General features: G+C 46.8%; 3 protein-coding genes and 1 long non-coding RNA gene across 29 annotated transcripts in view; 2 read left to right on the forward strand and 2 right to left on the reverse strand.

Annotated features, from left to right (window-relative positions):
- Nucleotides 1-9245, forward strand: part of PTK2 (protein tyrosine kinase 2) — a 151238-nt gene extending 141993 nt beyond the window's left edge. For 18 of the 22 annotated variants that reach the window (XM_085539299.1, XM_085539296.1, XM_085539291.1 and 15 more), the window contains 5 exons: nt 2069-2108; nt 2921-3024; nt 6105-6260; nt 7081-7161; nt 7990-9245. In XM_085539299.1, coding sequence (XP_085395425.1) covers nt 2069-2108; nt 2921-3024; nt 6105-6260; nt 7081-7161; nt 7990-8202 — 594 coding nt within the window. In that variant the 3' untranslated portion in view covers nt 8203-9245. Of the gene's footprint in view, nt 1-2068; nt 2109-2920; nt 3025-5254; nt 5264-6104; nt 6261-7080; nt 7162-7989 lie in introns of all 22 variants that reach the window. The other 4 variants (XM_085539293.1, XM_085539292.1, XM_015856383.3 and 1 more) reach the window with 1 other exon arrangement.
- Nucleotides 9246-10259: 1014 nt separating this feature from the next.
- On the reverse strand, nt 10260-11314 carry RPLP1 (ribosomal protein lateral stalk subunit P1). Its single transcript, XM_015856388.2, has 4 exons — nt 11153-11314; nt 10961-11035; nt 10742-10859; nt 10260-10380 (listed from the first exon to the last, which is right to left on the reverse strand). The coding sequence occupies exons 1-4, from the start codon at nt 11222-11224 to the stop codon at nt 10301-10303; spliced, it is 345 nt and encodes a 114-aa protein (XP_015711874.1). The 5' UTR covers nt 11225-11314; the 3' UTR covers nt 10260-10300.
- Nucleotides 11315-11697: 383 nt separating this feature from the next.
- On the reverse strand, nt 11698-14436 carry LOC146761662 (uncharacterized). 2 transcript variants are annotated; one of them, XR_014943288.1, is made up of 3 exons: nt 14299-14436; nt 12405-12498; nt 11698-11822 (listed from the first exon to the last, which is right to left on the reverse strand). It is a non-coding gene; the product is annotated as an uncharacterized LOC146761662 (long non-coding RNA). The 2 variants fall into 2 exon arrangements; XR_014943289.1 differs by lacking the exon at nt 11698-11822 and adding an exon at nt 12034-12157.
- AGO2 (argonaute RISC catalytic component 2) overlaps nt 13996-23508 on the forward strand; it is a 41434-nt gene continuing 31921 nt past the window's right edge. Inside the window, exon 1 of one of the 4 annotated variants that reach the window (XM_015856389.2) lies at nt 13996-14368. In XM_015856389.2, the coding sequence (XP_015711875.2) occupies nt 14338-14368 (31 nt within the window). In that variant the 5' untranslated portion in view covers nt 13996-14337. Of the gene's footprint in view, nt 14369-14862; nt 14885-23508 lie in introns of those variants that run through there. The other 3 variants (XM_085539304.1, XM_085539306.1, XM_085539305.1) reach the window with 3 other exon arrangements.

Genomic DNA, 23508 nt, shown 5'->3' on the forward strand with positions numbered 1-23508 from the left:
TGGAACCTCTGAATCATACCATTAGAAAAGGGGGGTCAGGCTGGGGACCACTAAGGGCAGAAACTCAATGCTTCATCCAGCGATGGTCTCCAGGGATCACCTTCAAAGCTTCTCTTGGAAGTCGATGTCTTAAATTGACTCTCCTTGTTCATCTGGGCTGCAATTCTATTTGACTTCAGTATTTCTTAACTACTAAGAGAGTTTAGGGACTCTTGCTGCATTTGCAAAGTAGAGTCATGAATCACACATTGCAGCACAGTCTCTGGGAGTTGGTTACTCATGTTTGGAAGCTGCTAAGATTTTTTCCACGAACCTGGAGCAGTTACTTGTTAGGTCTTCACTGCTGTTGCATCTGATTATAAGAACGAGTGAAGTATTGCTGCATTTTGTGCTACTTGGGAGTGCTGCAAGAAGATCTTGAGGTCATGTCAGAAGTCTGATGTTGGAGGCAGCGAGCTCCAAGTTTTCTTTGCCTGGGCTTAGATTAAAAACCTGCATCCCGAACTGCTTCTAGGGGATGTCCTGTGTTCCCAGGTGAGGTAGGACTCACCCCACTTGAGCAAGAGAACAGGTTGTTGACAAAACGCATTGCAGGAGAGATTCTTAATTCAGTTCCAGGATTTGCTTTTGCATTTTTTTTGCACATTTCTTAATGCATTTGAAACGTAACTGTTAGAGTTCATTTGCAGTTGGAAATGCCATTGCTTAGAATATCCTGAGTTGGAAGGGATTTACAAGAATCAAGTCCAACTCATGACTCCACATGGGTAATCTAAGAGGTAAACCCATGAGTCAATCTCAGTTCCGCATTGAGAGGATGAGAAATAAGGAGCAGTGTATAACTTGGCTCACATTCTTTCAACATACTTTTAATAATAAACTGGAAGTAAACATCATGATTTTTTGTCAGTGGAACTAAACCTCCTTCCTCTTCTCCCCAGGGTTCTCAGGTTTGGAATAGCCAGGTTAGCAGGGTGAGCAAGATAAATAGTGGCACGACAGAGTATGAGATGGTAGCCAAAGGGTTTCAGAGAGATGTGAGAACAGCAGAAGAGCGTCAGGGCTTGGAGCTTTGAGTATCCTGCTATTATATCAACTATCAAACTGTAAGAATTCCTTAGTGTCTTTCCAGATTTCTCCCTGTGCAGTACATTATTCTGTGAGCCCACAGAAGAACTACAGATAGAACTAACTTGACATGGATTTAGAATTAGGACTTTCATTTCAGGCAGTTAAAAACTGATAATGTTTTGAGCAGCTGAAAACAGCTTCATAAAGTATTAAAAAACCCACAGCAGCCTTGTCAGAGCTTCCTGTAGTTCTAAAACAGGGACTAAAAATGTTCTAAAAATGCTGAACTAAGATTGTGGATATCCTTTGGGTTTGTTATTGAAGAGGTGAGCCAGGGATAGAGAATGTCCTGCTGCTGCCCCAGTTACCTGAGTGTGTTCCTGAAAATAGAGTAAGGTTCAGAAAGTCGTGCTTAAAAGGTCAGAAAGTAAAGCTAATTAGTTAACGCTCTCAGACAGTGACTGTGATAGTGTTCTCCGGAGCTGAAGTCAAGCTGAAACAGATGCTTATGTTTTCATACCACTAACAGTGAACTCTTAAGTTCTTGGAAGGTCATCTTTAATGTGATGAAGAAGTGGCTTCCTTAGGTCCTGGTGGAAGGAAGTACTTTGACTTTGCAGATATTGACACTATTCAGCCATGCAGAAATACCCTGGGCTTCTAATTGCTGCTTTCCTGTTTCTCCATCAGCACTTTGACTTCTGCAGGTTGATCTCTGAATAAAGAAGAGAAACTGCTATGGATGGGCCAGCATGTTTGAGTAGCAGTGAAGGATAAAGTGTTACATGCAGGTGTCCTGAGCAATACAAAAGAACTGAAAATAACTTCCTTACTGTATAATTGTATATAAGTGCAGTTAGGATCATAGGTAGTGATGGTGAATAGGGAAGTATTTTTAAGTGTTGGGAATATGTGCTGAGCTGCCTGTTTTCAGTTGGTAAAAATTTGCTAGTGAAGTTGTGTAGTAACTGCTATAAATGTATATTTTATCTTGCAGGCTGGTAACCAGCACATATATCAGCCTGTGGGTAAACCAGGTAAGCACAAAGTTCATAGAATGTTATCTGAAATCCTTGGTTACACATCTCTGAGCACTAACAACAAGTGAATGTCAGGATTTCCATACAAGGGGGTGGTTTTGGTTATGGATAACTGCACAGAGGTGTTCTGCTGCTGAAATTCCCCAGGCAGTCCACAGAGATTAGTCAGCAAATCCAAGGAAGTGTTTCAACAGCCAGGAACTGTCTAGACGAGACTGAATCACCTTGTAGGACTCCGCCGTGTGTGGAGTTCTGACATGCAAAACAGAGATTAAGACTGTGAAACTTCAGGTTATCTTAAGTGAGTCACAGCTGAGATTTCAGCCTGGAAGCATCACATAATATCCCAAGTTGGAAGGGACCGATAAAGATCATCAAATCCAACTCCTGGCTCCACACAGGACCACCCAAAAATCAGACCATGTGTCTGAGAGCTTTATCGAAACACTCTTCGAACTCAGGCACCATGTGAGGCACTCAGTGTGGTGCAGAGTGGTACAAAGCTCCTGCAGGTCTGGGCTGGGCGTACTGAGTTAGTAGGACTTGGCAGTAATCCCACAAGGAGATTTTCAAAGTACGTTACTAAAACTCATTGATGGAGGAGTTCCGTAACACCTTTTTGTCTCTGCTTTTCTCGAGTAGAAACACAATTAAAGCATAGCTCGTGCAAACAGTGGACCTTCTGTACGACACATCTCCTCTATCATTACACTAAAGCAGCCATAGCCTTTGTAATGCTGACAGCCTGCAGTGATGTGGGTTCATGTGATACTTTGGAGCTCTAACAAGCCACTTGTTTGGTTAACCAGATCACGCCGCTCCACCAAAGAAGCCCCCTCGCCCTGGAGCCCCCCACTTGGGCAGCCTCGCGAGCCTGAACAGCCCCGTGGACAGCTACAATGAAGGCGTGAAGGTACGGTGCTCAGTGACACAAAACACGTCTCAGAGAATAACACATTACCCTGTAGAGATAGTTCAGCTCAAGTAGAGGCCACAGAAAGCAGAAGTGACTGATCTTCCCAAGTAAACATTGTTGTGGGACAAACACGCGGTGAGAAATGGGGAGTTAACTGCTCTGCCCATGTCCTCTGTGAGGGATTCAGCATGTTCCTCACCTAGAACTTTCTCAGGAAAGCTTCTTGTAGTTTGAGGAGCATATGATGTCTCTCACATAGCTCTGCTGGGCAGGAAGGAGCACAGAGCACACTTAAGATCCCCATACTCAGAATGCTTCTGTTGCAGCACTTTGACTCCTAAAGCTCTACTGGCTGTAGGGAGCAAGGACAGAGGAAAAACAGTACAGTCAGCACTTTCTGATGCCTAACTGAGATGCTTTGTGATTTGTTGTCTCATCTCCAGTAAACAGGTAATAAATCCAGAAGTGAAGCTTCAGGTAGTTCTCTAGCAGAGGGGCTGCAGGGTGCTATGAAGCTGTGTCTGCTGTTACTCATCTTTAGTGTGCCAGTCACTTTTTTAAATGATGCCCCCAGGTTTTTGTTCCCTGACTTTGGGACTCCTTTACTTTTCTAGTCTTAAGGAAATAGAAACATGAGTGACCTCAGGGCCTCCTGAGTGGAACCAGGAAGCTGTTTCTGTCATTCACCGTTTTTAGCAGGTAGATATAATAGTGGTTGGAGCTTCTCTGCCAGTGATATTCTAACAGAAGTGCAGCTGATACATACACATCTCAGTTCAGTTGCCTATAATGAAGAACTGGATTCCACATCGCGGTAGGAGCGGATACAGTCGTAGTTTACTTGGTTTAGGTGATTTAAGAAAATACAGACAGTATCCAGGTCATCTGGCCATGAAGTTTAGAGCTCACCATCACAGCAGTGTGTGCAGCACAAATCAGTCCTTCAGCCACTGCCTGTCTCACTCATGCTCTCTATTTTTGGAGATTATCTGAGTATTTAAGAATCAGCACTGGCAAGTTCAGGCAGGATTATTTATTGCAAACCTGTGCATTTCAAGCTGCCGAGCCTCAGATAATATGAAAAAGCAGTAGTAGATGTGTTACTGAATGTGGCTACTCTACAATTTCCTTTCGAATTGCTGGTATTAGAACATGAAGATGTTTTCTGCAGTACATCCTTTGACAACAAACAAACCCAAACAACCAAAGTTAGCAATATAAGCAAGGTTTATGTACTAAATAACTTCTTGGAAAGTGGAAAAGAAGTTCTGATCTTGTCCTGTTTTATCTGTCAAGAATTTCCTGAAATTGGATGGTCTTTACACCCAAGAAAACAGCTCATTAACTTCTAATAGGTCGTAGTTCTGTTAGTGTCTGCAGACCTCAACTGAAGATGCTTCTGGGGTTCATTTCAGACTCAGTTTTCTCTTTTCTGGGAGAAAAATGAAAATCAGGGGTTTTGACCTGCTTACCCTCTGGGAGCTGTAGGGGCTCTAGGAAGAAGGTAGTGCAGTGTTACCTGCTGAGGCCAAGGCAGCCAGCTCACACAAGGAAACCCCTGACATGAAAGCTTGCTGTAATGTTGATGTTAGTTATAAGAACAGGAAAACATTGATTATTAAGAACTGCAGATGTCCATGCTCTGAAATTTTGGGTCCCGGTCACAGGAATTCAGTGGGTTGAATAGAATGCATTAAGATTGGGTTCTTGGTAGCTCTTAACCATGACCGTGGCTCATCGTCAACTGCAAGAGCTGCACAGTTATGCGACTGTGTAATTCCTATTGTGACAGATCCCTAGTGTTGTAAAGGGAGCAGGGTTTCTCAGGACACCTTTCCCACTGTTGCAGAGGCCCTTTGCTCCTCTCACCCCTTTGCTCCTTGCCAGACTGGCTTGCTCCTGTCAAGCTTTGCATGATCTCTTCCCCACGTGTTCAGTAAAAAGTTAGCATGGGTGCATGGCAAACACTTCCACTTCTATGCAGGTGCACAGCAGTTGTCAGCACATGGTGCCTCTGTAACAAATGCACCATGAGCTAACCCGAATGACTGCGGATACTGTTGAGGATGCGTTTTTTGTTGCAGGCTTTTTAACTGGTCTCTTATTGCTACACATGTTTTGGTTTGTTGTGTTTGTTCTCCTGCTGAGTTTTATTAATATTGTTTTTCTTTTTTCCCTTCTTTTGGTAAATTTCTTTAACCTTCCCCCACATTCTGCTCAACAATAGCCATGGAGGGTAAGCAGTGCGTGAACGTGTATACGCGCCCTATTCCAAAATGTCTTTGCATGCGACTTTGCGAGATGATTCTCCTAACTTCTCTGATCGCTGAAACCAATTAGAATCACGGCCCTTCCCTGCTGATTGCAGCAATTGCAATGTTCCCTCTCCTAAGGTATTTTCCAGTCAGTGTGCCAGATTGAATCTCTGTAACAGTTGTCAGTAACCAATCTGTGAAATGCAAAAAATGGGAATCGTAATGCACCAAATCCTGCACTCCTTCGTTAGACAGACTCTCACCCAAGTACTTTATGGTTTCATCTGTGTAAGTGAAGCATCTCTGTAGCAGGGTTCAGTTATGGGAACCAGTGGTTATTGCATCTGTGGGGCTGCGATGCCATGAGCCCAGCCCTGATCTGTAGGGCCACTGTGTGACCAGTAGGAAGGAAATGGGCAATTCCTCACCCTTCTCTCCCCCAAGTGTTTGCTTGGGCATGGCATACAGTGGTAGTGGAGAAAGTAACTTCCTGTAACAAGGGACGTGACACCTAATTGTAATGGAATTTGTCCATCAGTAGTGAACTACTTTGATACATCAGGTATTCCATACTCCTCGTTTCTTGAGTTTCCTTTGCTGTGGGAATTGCACTGGGAGCTCTTCAGAGAATTTTTGGTAGACTCTTCAGTCATTCAGAGATCAGGTTCAGTCAGGAAGCCTGAAGGAAACTTCCTTCAGACCCATGAGTAAATGTGCTCAGCGGGCCTGGGGTGGCTGCTCCTGGTGATCTCTGTAGGCTGGGATGTTGCTGAGCCCCACCTGCTGGGCACAGGAGGCTCAACAATCTGTCTCTGCTTCCAGATCAAGCCGCAGGAAATCAGCCCTCCTCCTACAGCCAACCTGGACCGCTCCAATGACAAAGTGTATGAGAATGTAACCGGGCTGGTGAAAGCTGTCATAGAGATGTCCAGTAAAATACAGCCAGCTCCGCCGGAGGAGTACGTGCCCATGGTAAAGGTAAGGATGCCATTTTGAACATGGCACAAATGACATATGAACAATAACTAATGAACAAGAACTAATGACAGAGTTCTTGTTAACAGGGAGTTGTGCAACATCTCTGCATTTCCCTTATAAAAGGAACTTTTATAATGCACCCTTTGGCATGTTTTGATGCTGTGAAACAAGGAATTGTGGGTCTGCTACAGGAAGCACATCGAGGCCCTGGTGTGTGTCCAGGGAAGGACAGTGAAGCTGTGAGAGATCTGGAGCACAAGTCTTATAGGGAGCAGCTGAGGGAACTGGGATTGTTTAATCTGGAGGAGATTTGGGGAAGATATTATTGCTTCAACTGCCTGAGAAGAGGCTGTGGTGAGATGGGGATCAGCCTCTTCTCCTAGGTCACAGGGATAGGACAATAACAGACTGAAGTTGTGCCAGGAGAGGTTTGGGTTGAATATTAGGAAAAATGCCTTCTCAGAAAGAGTGGTGATGCATTGGAACAGGCTGCCCAGGGGGGTGGTGGAGTCTCCATCCCTGGAGGTGTTCAAGAAACATGGAGGTATGGCACTGAGGGACACAGTGAGCGTGGTGCTGATGGGTCGGTGTTCGGACTAGATGATCTCAGTAGTCTTTTCCAACCTTCTAGATTGTGAGATTCAAAGTCACTCAGCAACACTGCTTTAACTCTATTCATTCCAAGTTTTTATTAGTTCAGAGTGCTTACATGGTCAGTGTACATCGTCAGTGTATGTGAGGGGGGGCAACTGAATCAAAGCAGAGATGTCCTGTTGGGTTGTCCTCTGTTATTTCCTTACTTATCCATTTTTCTCCTTAGGAGGTTGGCTTGGCGTTGAGAACCTTGCTAGCAACTGTGGATGAGTCGCTGCCAGTGCTTCCTGCAAGCACCCACAGAGAGGTAGGCAGAGCCCCACTCACCCATTGCAGTTTGAGCTGGCCTCAGCCAGGTGGCTGTGTTTGGGCCCTCTCTTCCTTACACACACACATATTCGTGTTCAGTAAGCACTGCAAACTCTTGGATTATAATTCTTGGTTAATTTTGATTGTTAGAATCAAATTGATGTGTGGATGTAGGTATTTATTGCCTCAAGTCAGGAAGCTCAGACTAGATGAGGGTGTTGTAAAGCAGGGAGACCATCTGGGTGTTAGTACAGCTCCAGCTTTCCATGCAATACAGCTTGCACACAAAGTCATTAAATGTGTGGGTAATTGAGCATACTGTGGTGCAGCTGAATGAGAAAATATCCCGTAGTAACCTCATTTGGGATAAGAAATGACTGGAACCTTTCAATGTAGCTCACGACAGTCGGGACTAAAACTGTTTTCCTCCAAAGCCTTGAATGAATGTAGTAATGAGAAAGCCAGAGAATTAAGTGCTGTCTTAGAGAATCGTACTGCCTTTAGTTGTACTGCTCTGTTAATAACCTGTACCTGATAGAATAGTGATGGCAGTAAAGGTGATGGTAATAGGAACCTGGAGACCCAGCACAAGATATTAACAGTTAAACTTGAGCTAAAACTTGGTGATGTGGTTTGGTTGGCAGCAGGCGGCTGACAAGGCAGCTCTTGGTATCTGAGTGCAGAGTGTCACCAGCCCCATGTGCTGACTCCAGCTTGAAGGGGATCTCTTGGGCTGTTCAGGTTTCATGGAGGTGATGTTCCTCCTTGGGGAGGGCAGGCAGCGCTGCTACCAAACTGCACAGCTGACCCACTCTTGTTGTTCCAGATTGAGATGGCTCAGAAACTGCTGAACTCTGACCTGGCTGAGCTCATTAACAAGATGAAGCTGGCCCAGCAGTACGTCATGACCAGCCTGCAGCAGGAGTACAAGAAGCAAATGCTGACGGCTGCTCACGCTTTGGCTGTGGATGCCAAGAACTTGCTGGATGTCATTGATCAAGCCAGACTGAAAATGATCAGCCAGTCCAGGCCACACTAAGCACCGAGGGAAGAGTTTCATCTGTCTGTTGTAGAATTCTGCTTGCGAAAGGATTAGTTCACCTTCCACCAGCAGTGAGGATTAACCCAGCCGTGGTCCTGGCTTTCCAGCGCCTCTTGCTTCAGCAGCCCTGACTGACAGCCGTTGGTTCTCTCCCATTACAAAAGGTTAACCACGTCTTCTTATCACAAAGCCAAGCTGGCCTGGGATTCAGAAAGCGGCATTATCACCAGGTGAAGTTGTATAGAAGTCCTTGGGAAATGGCGGTTCGTTCCATGGCGTCGGCCGCGCTCAGCCCAGAGCTGCCGTGGAGTTTGGGAGCCAGAACTGTTGGAGCAGCGGAGCGAGATATTGTGAAGAATTCTGGGAAACCTCAGGGCTGAGAATTCTTGCCCACAGTATAAAGAACTATCCAGACTGGAATCTTGTTGTTTTTTTTTATTAGAACACTTACGTCGCAATATGCTAATCACAATTTACAGAGAAAGAAAATAAAGAAGCTATATTTTCAAGACGTCGGGTCATTTCGAGACAAACTAAAGCCCTCTTCATCTTCCTGCCTTTTACTTTTATGTGAATGCGTGACGCCTTTGGTTGGAAATAGCTGTAGGACACGACGGAAAAACTCTCTTCTTTTTCACCAGAAATAACGTGCCAGTTCTTTTGTAGCGATGTTGTTTTCCTTGGAAGCGAAAATGCTGCTTTGTACCAGAGCAACTCAGAGCTGCACTTAAAGAGTCCTGTAACCATTCATGTCCCCCCCGCCCCGTTTTTATATAATTTATAAAGACAGATTAAAGCCATGTTGAATATTTTAAGCCCCCTGTAGTGAACTAACCCATCCTTTTGTCTGTCTTGCCTGGGAGGAGTTACAGTAGAGCAGTTGTAATTAGATTTTCCTTGGTTTTTCCAATTACGCCATCTGTTCTGTTAAAATAAAAACCACACTCCCTTTTTGCTGTTGAGGGATATAAATTATTCTCAGGAAGAATATAATGAACTGTACAGTTACTTTGACCTATTAAAAAGGTGTTACCAGTGAAGTTCTGACTGTATTTCTGTGTACTATCAAGGATTCACTTGAGGAACAGCAGTGAGTATCCAAGAAGAAATCCAAGATTTAAGTCATCTTCAGAAAGCAGTTTCCTCTTGATCGCAGAGCAGAGGAACAAGGCGGGCACCGTTACCACTTGTACAAGTCGTGGGATGTCTGTGCTAGTTCTTACACTCCTCAAATCTTTTTTAAAGCCAGCTTCCTTTAATGGTGGTAGCCACATGGTTTGCAGGGGAAGCTCTCAGCAGCACTGGGGGTGCATGGACTGCTGCCACTGAGGTGCTTTCCAAAACACCCCAATGGGTGCAGCGGTGGGGCAGCACAGAGCATTCTTACCACTGCTCCAGACACAGAACAAAGCTCCCCCCCTCTTCTATTCCTGTCAGCATTTCATTGGAATATTACATGGAAACAATGCAGTTATATGTGCATGAATACAACCCTTAGATTGGCCCAGGTGCTCTGTTCAGCAATGTAATACTTTTAACATTACTATGTAAGCTCAGTTCCACCATTTTCCATGCTCACCCTTCAAAAAAAGCAGGTCTTCAGCAACATTCCTTATCTTTTTTTACTCCTGGAAAAACACAGACTCCAGCACCTCATGTTGAGGGGTTGGCTGCAGGTCAGAAGCCCAGAGAACTCTTAAGACTTTCCCTCTGCTTCTTAAATTACAGCTACTCCAGCCCAGCAAGGGCATTCAGCAAAACATTTCTGCCTTTCCTTGAGCCCAGAGCTCAACAGCTGTCACTGTGGTACAACCAAGAGGCAGCACTTCTGCTAAACCCAACCACGTCCCCATTCTCACTGCGGTAACATTTTCCCCTCCATCCACACTCTGTAAATGAAAGGAAGAGCTGAGTTACTCATATGTGTCAGCTCTGAGCATGAGGAACCATCAAGGACAGCTGTAAAACTCCACATGACCACACACTTGAGAGCCAATTCTGTCACTGGAAGTAATGCAGGCATCCTTGAGAAGCATTAATTTAAGAGACAAAAATATGGTCAAATGTTCTTTATTACAGGCAGATACAAAAGTATTTAGTCAAAAAGACCAAAGCCCATGTCATCATCAGATTCTTCTGATTCTTCCTTCTTTTCTTCTTCTTTCTTTTCCTCGGCTAGAAAAGATAAAGGTGGTCAGAAACTCCCCATTTCCATCAGCTGATTTAGTTATCAAAGACTACACATCCTACCAAGTCCCATCTCATGGCCCAGTGAAAGCAGTGCTCCCGCTACTATCAGAAAAGGGGCACAGCACCTTCACACCTCTATGAAATGTGAGTTCTACAGGGCAGGTACTGTGTCAGCATCAGTGACATCATCAAACATGAGACAGCAGCGGTGCTGTACACTGATTCAGAGTGCAACTAATGGATCTGTTAGTGGGGGTGTTAGTGGGCCAGCACCACGAGCCAGCAGTGCACCCAGGTGGCTAAAAAGGCCAACTGCATCCTGTCCCCCCGTTCTCAGCGCACTTACCGGGTGCAGCACCACCGCCCGCGGGAGCAGCACCACCCGCAGGAGCGGCCGCAGCTGGAGCTCCACCACCGGCTCCTACGTTGCAGATGAGGCTTCCGATGTCGATGTTGGCCAGAGCCTGGGGAGGACGAGTACCGGCCAGACCGCGTGAGCACAGGGCGCGTGTCCCGTCAGCACGGCGCTGCAGTAGCACAACCTTCACCCCTCGCTCGCACTTACCTTAGCGAACAGGCCCGGCCAGAACGGCTCCACGTTCACTCCCGCCGCCTTGATGAGGGCGTTAATCTTATCCTCCTGTCACACACACACACAGCGGCGCTGAGGGCTCGGCCTTTACCCCCCCCCGCACCGCCGGCCATGCCGCGGCCCCGCCGCCATCTTGTGGCAGAGGCCCGCAGGCCGCGCACTCACCGTGACGGTGACTTCGTCGTCGTGGAGGATGAGAGCGGAGTAGATGCAAGCGAGCTCGGAGACGGAGGCCATAACGGTGGGGGCGCGGTGCCAGTCGCCGGGGGAAAACGGCCTTAGCTTCAGCTGAAGGACGCAGCACCTTGAGACGCCGGGGATGAAAGGGAGCGCCCGCCGCTGGGGGAGGTTTATAAGGGAGCCTTCAGCCAATCGCGATCCCGCGAGCCAGGGCTCTGTCCAATCCGCTAGAAGCGGGGGCGGGCCCGAGGGGCGAGCTCCGCCAATCGGAGCTCGGCGGGAAGTGATGGGAGATGATGGCGTCATTACCACAGCGGCGCCGTGCGGTCCTCATCGCCCCCATCTGTTCTGGGTTTTTTGTTATATTTCTAAATAAATCCCCCTTGATTATATTGATGTACGTGGAGGAGCTGCAAAACGACTCCTTTAAGCACAAGGAAGCACGGAGTGCTAGAGTTTGGTAATGCAGCAGGGTCGTTTATACTGCATCTGCTGAGTGACGCTGATGAGACTTAGTAGGAGCTCAGAATTGAGTTAGGATGAAAACAAACCTCTATATGTATCTATACACACAGATGAAGTGGCCAAGTTTTCTACCTGTGCCTTGAAGGCAGAGTTTCCAAACACAACACGACACCTGGGCCAGGTGTAGGACCTGCAGGTGTGGAAAAGTCAATTGCAAGATGGAGAAAAGACTGGTCTGAAAAATGCAATCAATAATAAAACACCATTCCCTGAGCCTCCATCAGGTTTTGTATTGCTCAGAATCAGCCTGTCTGGCTCTTGAGAGAGGGAAGGAGCTGGCACTGTACAACTAGAAGCAGTAACACAGCTCACACCATGTCCCCAATAGGTGGTGCTGCACCTTTGTCAGAGCTTTCAATTGATCCCTATAAAAGTCCTTTCTGAGTGAAGTCAGGCCCTCAGAGACTTTGTAGCCAGGTGAACACGTCAGGTCGGGTCATAGTTGTGGTCTTTGTCACTTTTGTTCTGGTAAAATCACACAATCATAGAATCACTCAGGTTGGAAAAGACCTTAAGGATCACTGAGTCCAACCACAGCCCTACCATACCACCCTAACTAACTAAATCTGCTAAATCATGTCCCTGAGCACCACATCCAAATGGCTCTTAAACACATCCAGGGATGGTGACTCAACCACCTCCCTGTGGACCCTATTCCAATATTTAACTACCCTTTCTGTAAGCTGTTTCCTAATATCCAACCTAAACTTACCTTGGTGCAACTTGAGGCCATTTCCCCTCCTCCTGTCACCTGTCACCAGTGAGAAGAGACCAGCCCCACTCTCACTGTAAGCACCTTTCAGATACTGGAAGAGAGCAATAATGTCTCCCCTCAGCCTCCTCTTCCCCAGACTAAACAGCCCCAGTTCCTTCAGTCTCTCCTCATAGGCCTGGGAGAGCACAGCAGCACAAAGGAACAACTACTAGACATGGAAACAGCGTTTGAACACAGCTATCGAACTGATTTACTGTTTAACTGATTGTGCAAGTCTGCAGCCGTGTACACACAGCGATAAACCCTTTTGCTTTTGAAGTTCTAAGCCCTTCACCCATCTTCTGTTGCTCTAGAGCTTGTTATTTTCACCAGGAGCTCTTCTTTCATGTGGAAAGATATAACACATTCATCAGAGCCCCCGTCCTGTTCCTCTTCACCTTGCAGGCTCCACACTTGTGAGTGTTCTGACGGAGGGCAATTTTATGAGTGAAATTTTATGTTATAATGCTTGACTGAAGTACACAAGCTTTGATAAAACGTTTTTTAGCACTGATATACCCGATAATCAAATGCTTGCTGATGGAGCTGTAGGTGTCATTATTCATTGCGGGGGAGTTGGACTGGATGTCCTTTAAGATGTCTCCTTTACGTTATGGCAACTGTTAGTTCTCATTCTCCCGCACTAAACTTCAAAAAAAGATGGCCAGAGCTGACCCTGCTGTACAAGGCACCGCGGCACCGCTGGGTTTCCTAGACAGGACTGTCACAGAATCACAGAATGAGCCGGGTTGGAAGGGACCTCAAGGATCATGTAGTTCCAACCCCCCTGCCTGGCAGGGCCACCAAACATACACCTTTACTAGATCAGGTTGCCCAGGGCCCCGTCCAACCTGGTCTTGAACACCTCCAAGGACGGGGCATCCACAACCTCCCTGGGCAGCCTGTTCCAGGGCCTAACCACTCTCCTAGTGAAGAACTTCCCCCTAACATCCAACCTAAATCTTCCCTCTTTTAACTTAAAACCATTTCACTGTGTCCTGCTATTGTCAGCCCTTTCCAAGAGTTTAGGGAGTAAGTTCCCTTCAGGTACTGAAAGGCTGCAATGAGGTCACCCCGCAACCTTCTCTTCTCCAGGCTGAACAAACCCAACTCCCTCAGCCTGTCCTCATAGGGGAGGTGCTCCAGCCCCCTGATCATCTTCGTGACCCTCCTCTGGACCCTTTCCAAAATCTCTTTTTTGTACTGAGGGCTCCACACCTGGACCGTCACATCAGCGTCACATCGAGCAGGCAGCCAGGAGGGCTCCTCACATCCACAACTCACACAGAGAGGCAGCACGGGCTGCTGGGAGCGATGTACCGCGTTGCCGGCTCCATCCTGCTCCCATGCCATGCCATGCCATGCCATGCCATGCCATGCCATCCCATCCCCATCCCATCCCATCCCATCCCATCCCATCCCATCCCATCCCATCCCCATCCCATCCCGTGCTGTGGAGCACGAGGCGGCGGAAGGGCGGTCCCCATCTCGCTTCCCGCCCGCTGTGTCCCTCGTAGGGCGGGCGGAGGCGTCGGGCGGGGCGGTCCTTCCCGTGACTGCGCGGCTCCTCCTTCCCCCCGCCCCGCTCCCCTCTCCTCAGTGCCGCCGAGTAACCTGGTTTCCCGGCGTCGGCCCGGCCCTCTTCCCTCTTTTTTTTTTTTTTTTCTTTTTTTTTTTTCTTTTTTTTTTTTTTTCCCCTTTCTCCCCCCCTCCTCCCCCTTTTCTTTTCCTCTCCCCTCCCTCCTCTTTCCTTCTCCTCCCCCTTCTCCTCACAGCGTAACCGCCGCTCGGGCTTCTCTCCCTCCCTTTTCCCTCCCTTTCCCTCCCCTCCGGCCGCCGCCGCGGTAGGGACCTGGAGCTTGGCGCCGCCTCCGCCGCCGCACACGGAGCCATGTACCCGGGAGGCAGCACCGCCGGACCCGGTGAGGCTTTGGCCGCTTTCCTTCGAGCCAACCGGGGCGGGTTTCTCGCTCCGTGCTTTCGAACTCGGGTCCCTCGTGGGGCAGTGCGTGTGGGGTGGGGGGAAGAGGCGGCGCACGAGGCGCTGTCAGCGGCCCCTCACGGCGCTGCGGGGCCGGAGGAACGCGGGGGGGAACGCGGGCCTGGCTGAGGCCACGCCGGGGGAAGGAGGGCTCGGGCCGGCCGCGGCACCGCGGGCCTGAGGCCCCCGAGAGGGGTCGCCTTCCCCCGCTCTCCTCTCCCCTCCCTCTGCCGGGGGCCGAGGCCGGGGGCTCTGCCCGCTCGGAGCCGCCCCGGAGCGAGGCGGGGGCCGCTGGGGCCGTCCGTGCCCCCGGCTGTGCGCTACGTGCCGCCCGCATTACCCGAGCCGGGCCCGGCTGTTCTGCCAGCTCGGCCTCCTGCCCGCGGTGCCCCCCGGGGTCTCTGTTTCCCGAGGCGAACCGCGGCCCTCCTGCCTGGTTTCCTTGTTGAGATGGAGGGTAAACGGCATCCACGTGTCGGGAAGGGAACTTACTCCCAGGAGGAGAGTAAACTCTTCGAAAGGGCTGACAATAGCAGGACACGGGCAAATGGTTTTAAGTTAAAAGAGGGAAGATTTAGGTTGGATGTTAGGGGGAAGTTCTTCACTAGGAGAGTGGTTAGGCCCTGGAACAGGCTGCCCAGGGAGGTTGTGGATGCCTCGTCCTTGGAGGTGTTCAAGACCAGGTTGGATGGGGCCCTGGGCAACCTGATCTAGTAAATGTGTATGTTTGGTGGCCCTGCCAGGCAGGGGGGTTGGAACTACATGATCCTTGAGGTCCCTTCCAACCCAGCTCATTCTGTGGTTCTGTGGGAAGGGCTGGAAGGGGCTGCAGAGCTTTGGCAAAGCTGTGCGTTCTGCGAGCGAAGCGGCGATGAATGCGAACGGCAGAATGGTCACCAATGCTCTCAGAGACGTTTAGTGTTATTTAGATGAACGTTGTGCGAGTTGGCACAGGCAGTATGGGATGGTGCTTTTTACTGCTCGGCTGTTTCTGTGTTGTAGTTTCTAATGCAGGAACGCCAAGGTTTGGGTGGCTGATACTTCAGAGGCTGGTTTATTTTCCATAGAAAAGTTTCTGAGTAAGCAACTTCGTGTATTTAAAGTTATTGCTGTTAACAGGTTTTCCTAAAGTCTTCTTAGAAGGTTCCCCAGCGAGGAGTGGGGTTGTGGAAGGTGAAACCTGTGACTGCTGCTCAGGAATGTTTCCTCCGTAAGAACATTCACATGGCAGCGTCCAGGGTTTGGAGCTGCCTTCTGTTTTTTTTCCTTCCTCTGAGCTGATTCTCCTTGAAGGAACAGAAATCAAGAAGGACAACTGCGGAGATTGCTTTTGTCTTAGGGGAGTCTTTGTATTTCTTTGCGTTTCTTCCTACGGTGCTTTTACTGGCTGTGCTGGGGGCAGAGGATGCTGCAGCTGTGTGTATCCAGGCTGATATTCAAGGCTCTGTGTTTGATGTAGAACATCACTTGCACATTTTGGTCTCAGCAGCGGTGTATAAGTATTGATTTAATTATCTGCCTTGCTTCTAGTGCCTGGTTTTCTTCTTCATTCAGTGTCAAGGTATTTGTGGGGCTTGTTTGTGTCGCAAAAGCTGCTTACCTCCTGTTTATAAATCTTCAAAATGGTGTGTATTGAAAGTATTTAAAGTATTAAAAATACTTGCAGCTTATGCATTGGGAGAACTTTTACGTGTCCCTTCATCCTTTCTGAGCATCAGGATTGTGCCCTAACACCATTCTTGTACTGAGTCTGCGGCTGTTCTCTCCAAACATCACTTCTGTGTCTCAGACTCCTCCACTTCTGCTCCCTCCATCCAAGCTTGTCCTCAGTCTTGTTTACTTCCTAGTTTATCTCTGTAGCTCAGCCTTCTGCAGAGCTGGGCAGAGTCTGTTTTGGGGTATGAGCTACGAGTTCTGTGTATCATGAGGATCTCTGCTTCCTCACTGTAAAACCATCCACAGAGACATAGCAGCACAGCAGCTTCTGCCGGTCCATGTAGCTTTCTGCTCCACGTCAAGTGGTTAAGCAGGGATCTTTTTGTTAGAGGGTCTTACTGCAAACCCTGGCATGGTGCAGCTGTCCCCTGTTTCTCTTAAGCCTTTTGGTGATGCCAACAGCATCCTGGCTTGCATCAGAAACAGTGTTGCCAGCAGGAGCAGAGAGGTGATTGTCCCCCTATACTTAGCACTGGTGAGGCCGCACCTCAAGTACTGTGTTCAGTTTTGGGCCCCTCACTGCAAGAAAGACATTGAGGCCCTGGAATGTGTCCAGAGGAGGGCTACAAAGCTGGTGAGGGGCCTGGAGCACAGGCCTTATGAGGAGAGGCTGAAGGAGCTGGGATTGTTCAGCCTGGAGAAGAGGAGGCTCAGGGGAGACCTTATTGCTCTATAACTTCCTGAAGGGGGGTTGTAGTGAGCTGGGGGTCAGCCTCTTCTCTTGTCATTAGAGATAGAACTAGAGGGATTGGTTTCAAGCTGTGACAGGGGAGATTCAGGCTGGACATTAGGAAATATTACTTCTCAGAAAGGGTGGCCAGTCACTGGAATGGACTGCCCAGGGAGGTGGTAGAGTCACTGACCCTGGGGGTGTTCAAGGAACAACTGGATGTTGTGTTGAAGGACTTGGTTTAGTGGGAGCTATTGGTAATAGGTGAGTGGTTGGACTGGATGATCTTTTAGGTCTTTTCCAACCTTGGTGATTCTGTGATTCCTCTCATTGGACCACATGCAAAAGGTAGAGGTCCAGTGTGGCCTTGCCTCTGCTTTTCACAAAGGGAAATGTTAAGTATAGGCTGGCTTATTCTTCTTCCATCCACCTCCCTACTTCGATATGTTTTAATGATAGGTGTTTAATGAGTATGGGTGTTGAGGTGTTTTACTGGATCCTTGTATCTCTATGTGTGTGCTGCAGTGTGTTTCACATCTGTGTACACGTGTATACATTGGTGTAGAATATTCTGTTAGTGTGAATCTTGTCCTCCATGTATCTTAAATCAAGTTGCTGTCGAGTTGTATATTCCACTATATCGCTTTATTAATCTCCAAATTGTTTAACGATTAAGTGCTGTTAAAATTCAACCCTTTGATTTACTTCATAAATGTGAAATTGCTGCTAAACGTAACTGAGGGAATTATGCTTTCATTTACGGTAATGATGAAAACCAGTCTGGAACTGGGGACCGTCAGCAGGAGGCTCAGCTGTATTGTGCAAAGCTCTGTGTGCTGCGGTGAAAGTCCCCTTCCATACATTAATCTGACACCTGAAATTGCTGAAGTCTGGTTTGGAGGAATGCAGAAGAGTTGTCATTTGCAGCCATTCGAGATTAGCAGCTGCTGTGAGTGCCCAAGAGCTCCAGCATCTGTGTGTCAGCACATCCTTGACCCACTCGAGTGCTCCATTCCTGCATCTCCTAACTTAGACCTCGCTGCTGTTTGCTTCTCCGTAATGTTGGTGCGTAGGAAGCACTGTATTCTTCAAGTTCCCATTGCCTAAGTGGATGCTGTGGCAAAGCCCATTCTGTGGTGTTTGCCTCCTGCCGATGGAATGGCTCAATCTGACCCAGGGCTGGCTATTTTCATCTTAATTCTTCATTTAACAGTATAAAGCAAGTACACAGCAGTTCTGTGTTCACCTAACGAATTTCAGAGAATGAGTGGTGTAGTGATAAAATGGTCTGTGTTGGAGGGAACCCTTAAAGGTCAGGTAGTCCAACCTTCCCTCCCACGGGCAAGGGGGATGTGTTAATAAAGACGCTGTTTTTTTATCAGATTGGTTTGAAGAAGTGATGAAAACTCACATGAATTTCTATAACTTTCATGGAGTGATTCTGTATTTCTGAATTTCAAGATCAGTGTGTTATATATTCTAATCCTTAGTCTTGCTATATATTCTATTTCTTTATCTTTGAAAGCGTGTTTAGTTTTGTCTGTTCCTGGAGGCGTTAATTGTTGAAACAGCAGTTGTCTGAAATACAGTGAGTTTGTAAAGGGGGTTCTGGCTTCCCGTGTGTCAAACATATGAAAATGAAGGGCATTTTCTTACCTCTTGGTTGATTATTTGATAAAAAGATGACTGATATTGATGTACATCCAACTGAAACTTTCTTGTTTCCTTAGCGAGCCAGTGTATACGATGGATTCATTGCATGGAAAGTAAAAGAGTTCATTCAGCAGTGATTCTCTTCTTGACTATACGAATAACATTACGAAGCTTGTAAGACTCATCAAAAATGCTATTGCATACAGCCTTCCCTATGCAAGTTTTAGAAGAGCACTTGGTCACGTTGGTAGTGACCGAATGTGTAATATTCCCAACAGCAGGCAGTACTACCGCTTGTTAAAGATGTGATCTCTCACTTCCAGGACAGTTAAGAAAAGTCAACTGTGAGTATTTCATTTTTGGTAAGTTCCAGGCTAGGAAAAAAATGAGCTGATGGAAAATATGATGTAGTTGTAAATGTAATGGCTGTGGGTAGGGATCTGCTCCATGCATTGTCTGATGAATCGCCCTCGGTATCGTGCATCTCTGATGGACACAGGGCAGCCCACCAGCACGGGATGTGTCTCCTGGCCTATTGGCTCATCGAGTACTGTGCTTTCCAAGGTGCTGCAAGGGATTTTTCTTCTTCTTTTTTCTGTTCTCCAATTTATTTTAATTGAAACTGAATTTGAATGTTTTCTTACCGATTCCATGCTTTCAAAGTTGGAAAAGACAGACTTGAGGAACATCATCTTATGCAGCCGTGAAGTCAAGTGGCACTCATAGCAGGTAGACATCTCAAAACGTCCTGGAGGGGAAGATGCATGTAATGGAAGCATTGATCTTCCCTTGGAAAGAAGGGATTATTTTCTGTGCTTAATAAACGTGAATGTAGAGTCCTTTGATCAAGTTCTGCTTATGCTAAAGCAGAATGTCTTGGCTGTTGATGTTATCTGATTAATCAAGGGTAGTTGTTCCCCTTAGGAAATTGGCGAGAGGAAAACTGTTCAGCTTGTTGTTACGTGGCCATGTAAGGGTGAAAAGAGTAAAGGGAGCGTTCCCATATGACCACTGAGGTGTGAAGCTCTTCAGGGGTCCTACACCATCAAGTGCAGTTGGCAGAAAAGCAGCTGAAAGGGGGTGGAGTACCATGATTGCTTAATGTTGCATCTCTGTTGGTTTTAGGTGTTTCTTCTGTATTAGTTCAGTGATATACTTGGGGAATTTGATGTATAAATACAGCAAAACCATAGAATCACTAAGGGTGGGGGAGACCTCTACGGTCACCTACTACAACCATCAACCCATCCCCACCATAGCGCTGAACCACAGCCTTCCGTGCCACATACGCCTTTTCCTTGAACACCTCCAGGCTTGGCAGTTCCACCTCTTCCCTGGGCAGGCAGTGCCGGTGCCAGCTCTCGCTGTGCTTCCCACAGTGCTGCCAAATGTTGGTTGTACTTGGGTTGTGAAACTGCTGCTTTTTAACCGCAGATGTGGTGAGAGTAGTTGGTTCTCTCCTGTCGTAATTTGTTTGTCTTTTTCTATTCCTGGCAGTGCTTCTCAGCTGTGTTTTGTCTCCGCTGTGTGTTTTACTCTTCTTTTCTCTTGAGAAACAAAACGTTTCATTGCTGAAAGCGGATTTCAAAGCTGTCTGCGTGCTAGCCTATAATTTTATGTATGTCTGAAACCAGCCTGATCTAGCAGTGCTGCAGGAAGATTTCTGGCATCGAGTGGGATGCTGCATTGTGTGCTGCTCCAAACTAAACCCAAGTCTCTTTGCTGCCTTTATCCCTTTGAGTCCTTCCGTGAGAGAAGCAAAGCCTTTGAGGCAGCATTAGGTGCTGCGATGTGAGCGGGGGTGGCTCTTAGAGCTGCTCGTGTCACAGATTGCCTCTGTAGAGCTCTTAGAGCGCATTTTGGTGTTCCTGGTCTGTGAGTGTTGGGCTAGAACTTAGTAATGTGAGCAGGCAATAAGATGTGAGCTGTAGTTTAGTAGTAGGAAGTGCGTGGATGTGCCAGTTCTGATTTGTTTTAAATAAGCCAATTTTAGAAGAGTTCCCAAGAGGGGAGGATGCACTGGCTTAGTTAGATCAATCTAAAAACTGTTTGAAGTTAAACTTGTCATGTAGATGAATAAGCCTTTAAAACATAATTATTACTGGGGCCTTGTTAAATACCGTCTGAAACTTGTTTAGCGAGTGTTAACTGGTAAAGGACAGGCGTCTATTCATGCAGAGGCTAAATTCCTATCTAAATGTTTCTGTGTTCTTGGCTTTTCTTATCCTTTGATACAGAACGTATGACATTGTGCTTTCATACAAGTGGTGGATTGCACTCAATGCTCCCTTTCTGCTGCTCTTTAGGAGTCGCTCTGTTGGTTGGCCTCTCTCACTCTGTCGTACTCCTCCATCATTTCTGACAGCTTCGTTTGCTCTCATGTGGAGGATATAGTCTGTGGATTTGTAGGGAGGTTCTCTTTGTGATTTTCCATATTAATTCTGATTGCTGCTAAAATGCGAGACTTCTCAAACAACAGTGAGTTTCAGCTCGAACTCTTTGGACTCCGTCCCTTTTTGAACTGAAATGTTTGAGACATAGCTTTAAAAAAAAAATCAACAAAAAAAAAAAAAATCACCAACCCTCCAAACCACAGACGAAACAAGAATAGAATGGAGGATGCTGAGGTTCAGGTAGGTATGACGGTGCAGAAGAACGAGCGTCTCAATGAACCAAATACATTTCTGCAGGGTTTAATGAGGGAGCGCTTGGTTTCGATCTGTACGAGTCACTCTGTGTGAATGAGGGTGTGTTGTTTGAAGAAGTGAGAGCTTCGTGCAGGAGGAGGAAACTTCAAAGTGGATTCCCACTGGGGCAAGGAAGTGGAGCTTTACTGTTTGGGTTGTGTTGTGTGAATAGAATACAGTAGTGGGGTTTTATTTCCTAATTATTCCTCATTTGCAAATGTCCATTAACCTAAAACATTGTATACGCTTTCTTTTTTTCCTACCTTTTACAGTATCTTTAGAATGGGCAAACCACGAGTGGAAATGTACAGGACTAGGTTCAATACTGAATAAAACGTTAGTCATATTCATCTGAAAGTGGATGAACTCATTTTTCGGTGGGAATGTGGATCTCCCTGTAGTCGGGTGTCACTACTTAATAATCTGCTCCCAAGCTTTGGCTGTCGTCACTGGGGTGGCACAGTGCCACAGCTGGGTCTGCATTTGTTTTGACTAATACGAGAAGTGGAGTTGGTTACAGGAAGCAGGTGGAAGAAAAAAAGGTGTAATGGGGGAAAAAGATCACAGAAGCGTTCAACTGAAAGCCTCCACTTCTTATGTCTCAATTATTCCATTATTACAGACCTGTAGTTTACTGCTCCTCTCAGCGGTGCTGAAAACCACAGCCTTCTCTTGAAACTACATTATATGCTGTTGGATTTCTTGCATGGTAAATATGTTCCTGCAGCTGCTTTCACTATCTAACATGATGCATTAACTGTGAATTTCCTACTTTGAAACTGAGCCATGGGAGCATTAATATTCTTTTAGATTAATCTGCTTTATGTCTGGGCAAAGATTTCTTTTTGAAGGAAAGCTCCTGAATTATATATCTTAAGAGTCGAGTTTTGTTATTCAAAGCGTGTGGAGGTGTGAATATAGCAAAGGTACAGCACAGATGTCCATCCTGGCCTATTTCTTTATTAAGCTGAGGACAAATCACAGCATCGTGGAACTGTAGGGGCTGGAGGGGGCATCTAGAGATGATCTGACTTCAGTCCTTCCTGTGTTTCACTGAATTAGATACAGTATGAACATCGCTGGGCAAAGGGTGCTGAGGTACTGAGTGTGGTTGGTTAGGACTCAGTGCCCCTCGCTGGGCTCTGGTTCTGACTCAGCTTCAGTCTTGCTGTGAACTGAATGGGAGTTCTCAGTCATCTGGTGGTCGCACCAAGAAGTTTGATAGAAACTTCAGCTTGGCCTCTGAAATAAATACGCAGTACTAATGAGTTTTCCTTGGTAAAGAAGTTGTGCTTTTACAGGCTTTCTGGTGACTTTTTGAGCTTTACAAGCTGACTGGTAAAAAAAAAAACAAAACAGGAAAGGAAAGCTGGCAACAGTGGAGGTTGAGTTGTGCCATTTTGTACGTAACCACGTGGTCTCAAGTGTGGGAGTACGACTGTCAACTAAGAAAGGAAGTAAGCTACACTTCTTTCCTACCCTGACTTGAACCTGGCACTTCAGAGAATGCAGATAAGGGGAAGTAAGGTGCAATAAAGCAGCACAAAGGAAGGAGTAGGTGCAATTTGGGTGTTTTCTTCTCTAAGATAATGGAATACTCAGTGCATCATACTTCTCCATTTCTAAAGGCTTGAGGTAGTATTGAATGGAGGCACTGTTCTTTATGAATACAGAAATACTGCTAGACTTTCTTTTTTTTTTAATCCTTAGAAAAACCTGGAATTAGTTCAGTGCTTTCCAAGGCAAGGAGAACAGAACGATTCATTGTGGTCAAGTGTGATAAATAGCACTCAGAGCAATCTCCATTCCCCCCCTTCATCTAGTAGAGATCTTGAAGGTGCAGTTATTTTGTAGTCTCCATTCACAATCACTTTCAGCTGGATTACTGGTATGTAGGTAAGCCACGAGCACTCACTGCATTGTTTGGATGAGGCTCACTGTATTCAGTGGATAACTTAATTCAGTGTTACTGTTTGCAATTCTGTATCCCCTAGGAAGAATTTCAGTGGCACTTTGTACAGCTCTGCATGCAGATATCGGTCAGGCCATGTGGCTTATTAATGGTAGGGGTAGCTGTTGGATGCTCTGTGTACATCTTGAATGCTCTGTATATATCTCGAATGCTCAGTGCTGCTCCTCTGCTGCTTGATTTGGAGTTCTTGCAGTCTTTCACACATCCATGCTGGAAACCTGGTCATGACTTTTTAGGGCAAACAGGATTGATGTCACGTTTCTATTTTTCATCTCTGACCACGATCACATTGTGGGCATCTGGAAGGAATTGTGATCTCTCTGTGTTGCATTGCTTCTTGCAGTAGGGAGAGATCGCATCCATGTCTTAGTGCAGGGGGGGGA

Source organism: Coturnix japonica, chromosome 2 (assembly GCF_054131305.1).
Source record: "Coturnix japonica strain WE chromosome 2, WE-NBRP24, whole genome shotgun sequence".
In the NCBI taxonomy this organism is placed as follows: Eukaryota; Metazoa; Chordata; class Aves; order Galliformes; family Phasianidae; genus Coturnix; species Coturnix japonica.

Excerpts from the sequence above, each read along its gene's own strand:
- RPLP1 (XM_015856388.2), bottom strand. The coding sequence starts at position 11,224 with ATGGCCTCCGTCTCCGAGCTCGCTTGCATCTACTCCGCTCTCATCCTC. Across the intron at positions 11,036-11,152 it reads ACGACGAAGTCACCGTCACG|GAGGATAAGATTAACGCCCT; the intron begins GTGAGTGCGCGG and ends TGTGTGTGACAG. Across the intron at positions 10,860-10,960 it reads GGCCGGGCCTGTTCGCTAAG|GCTCTGGCCAACATCGACAT; the intron begins GTAAGTGCGAGC and ends CGTCCTCCCCAG.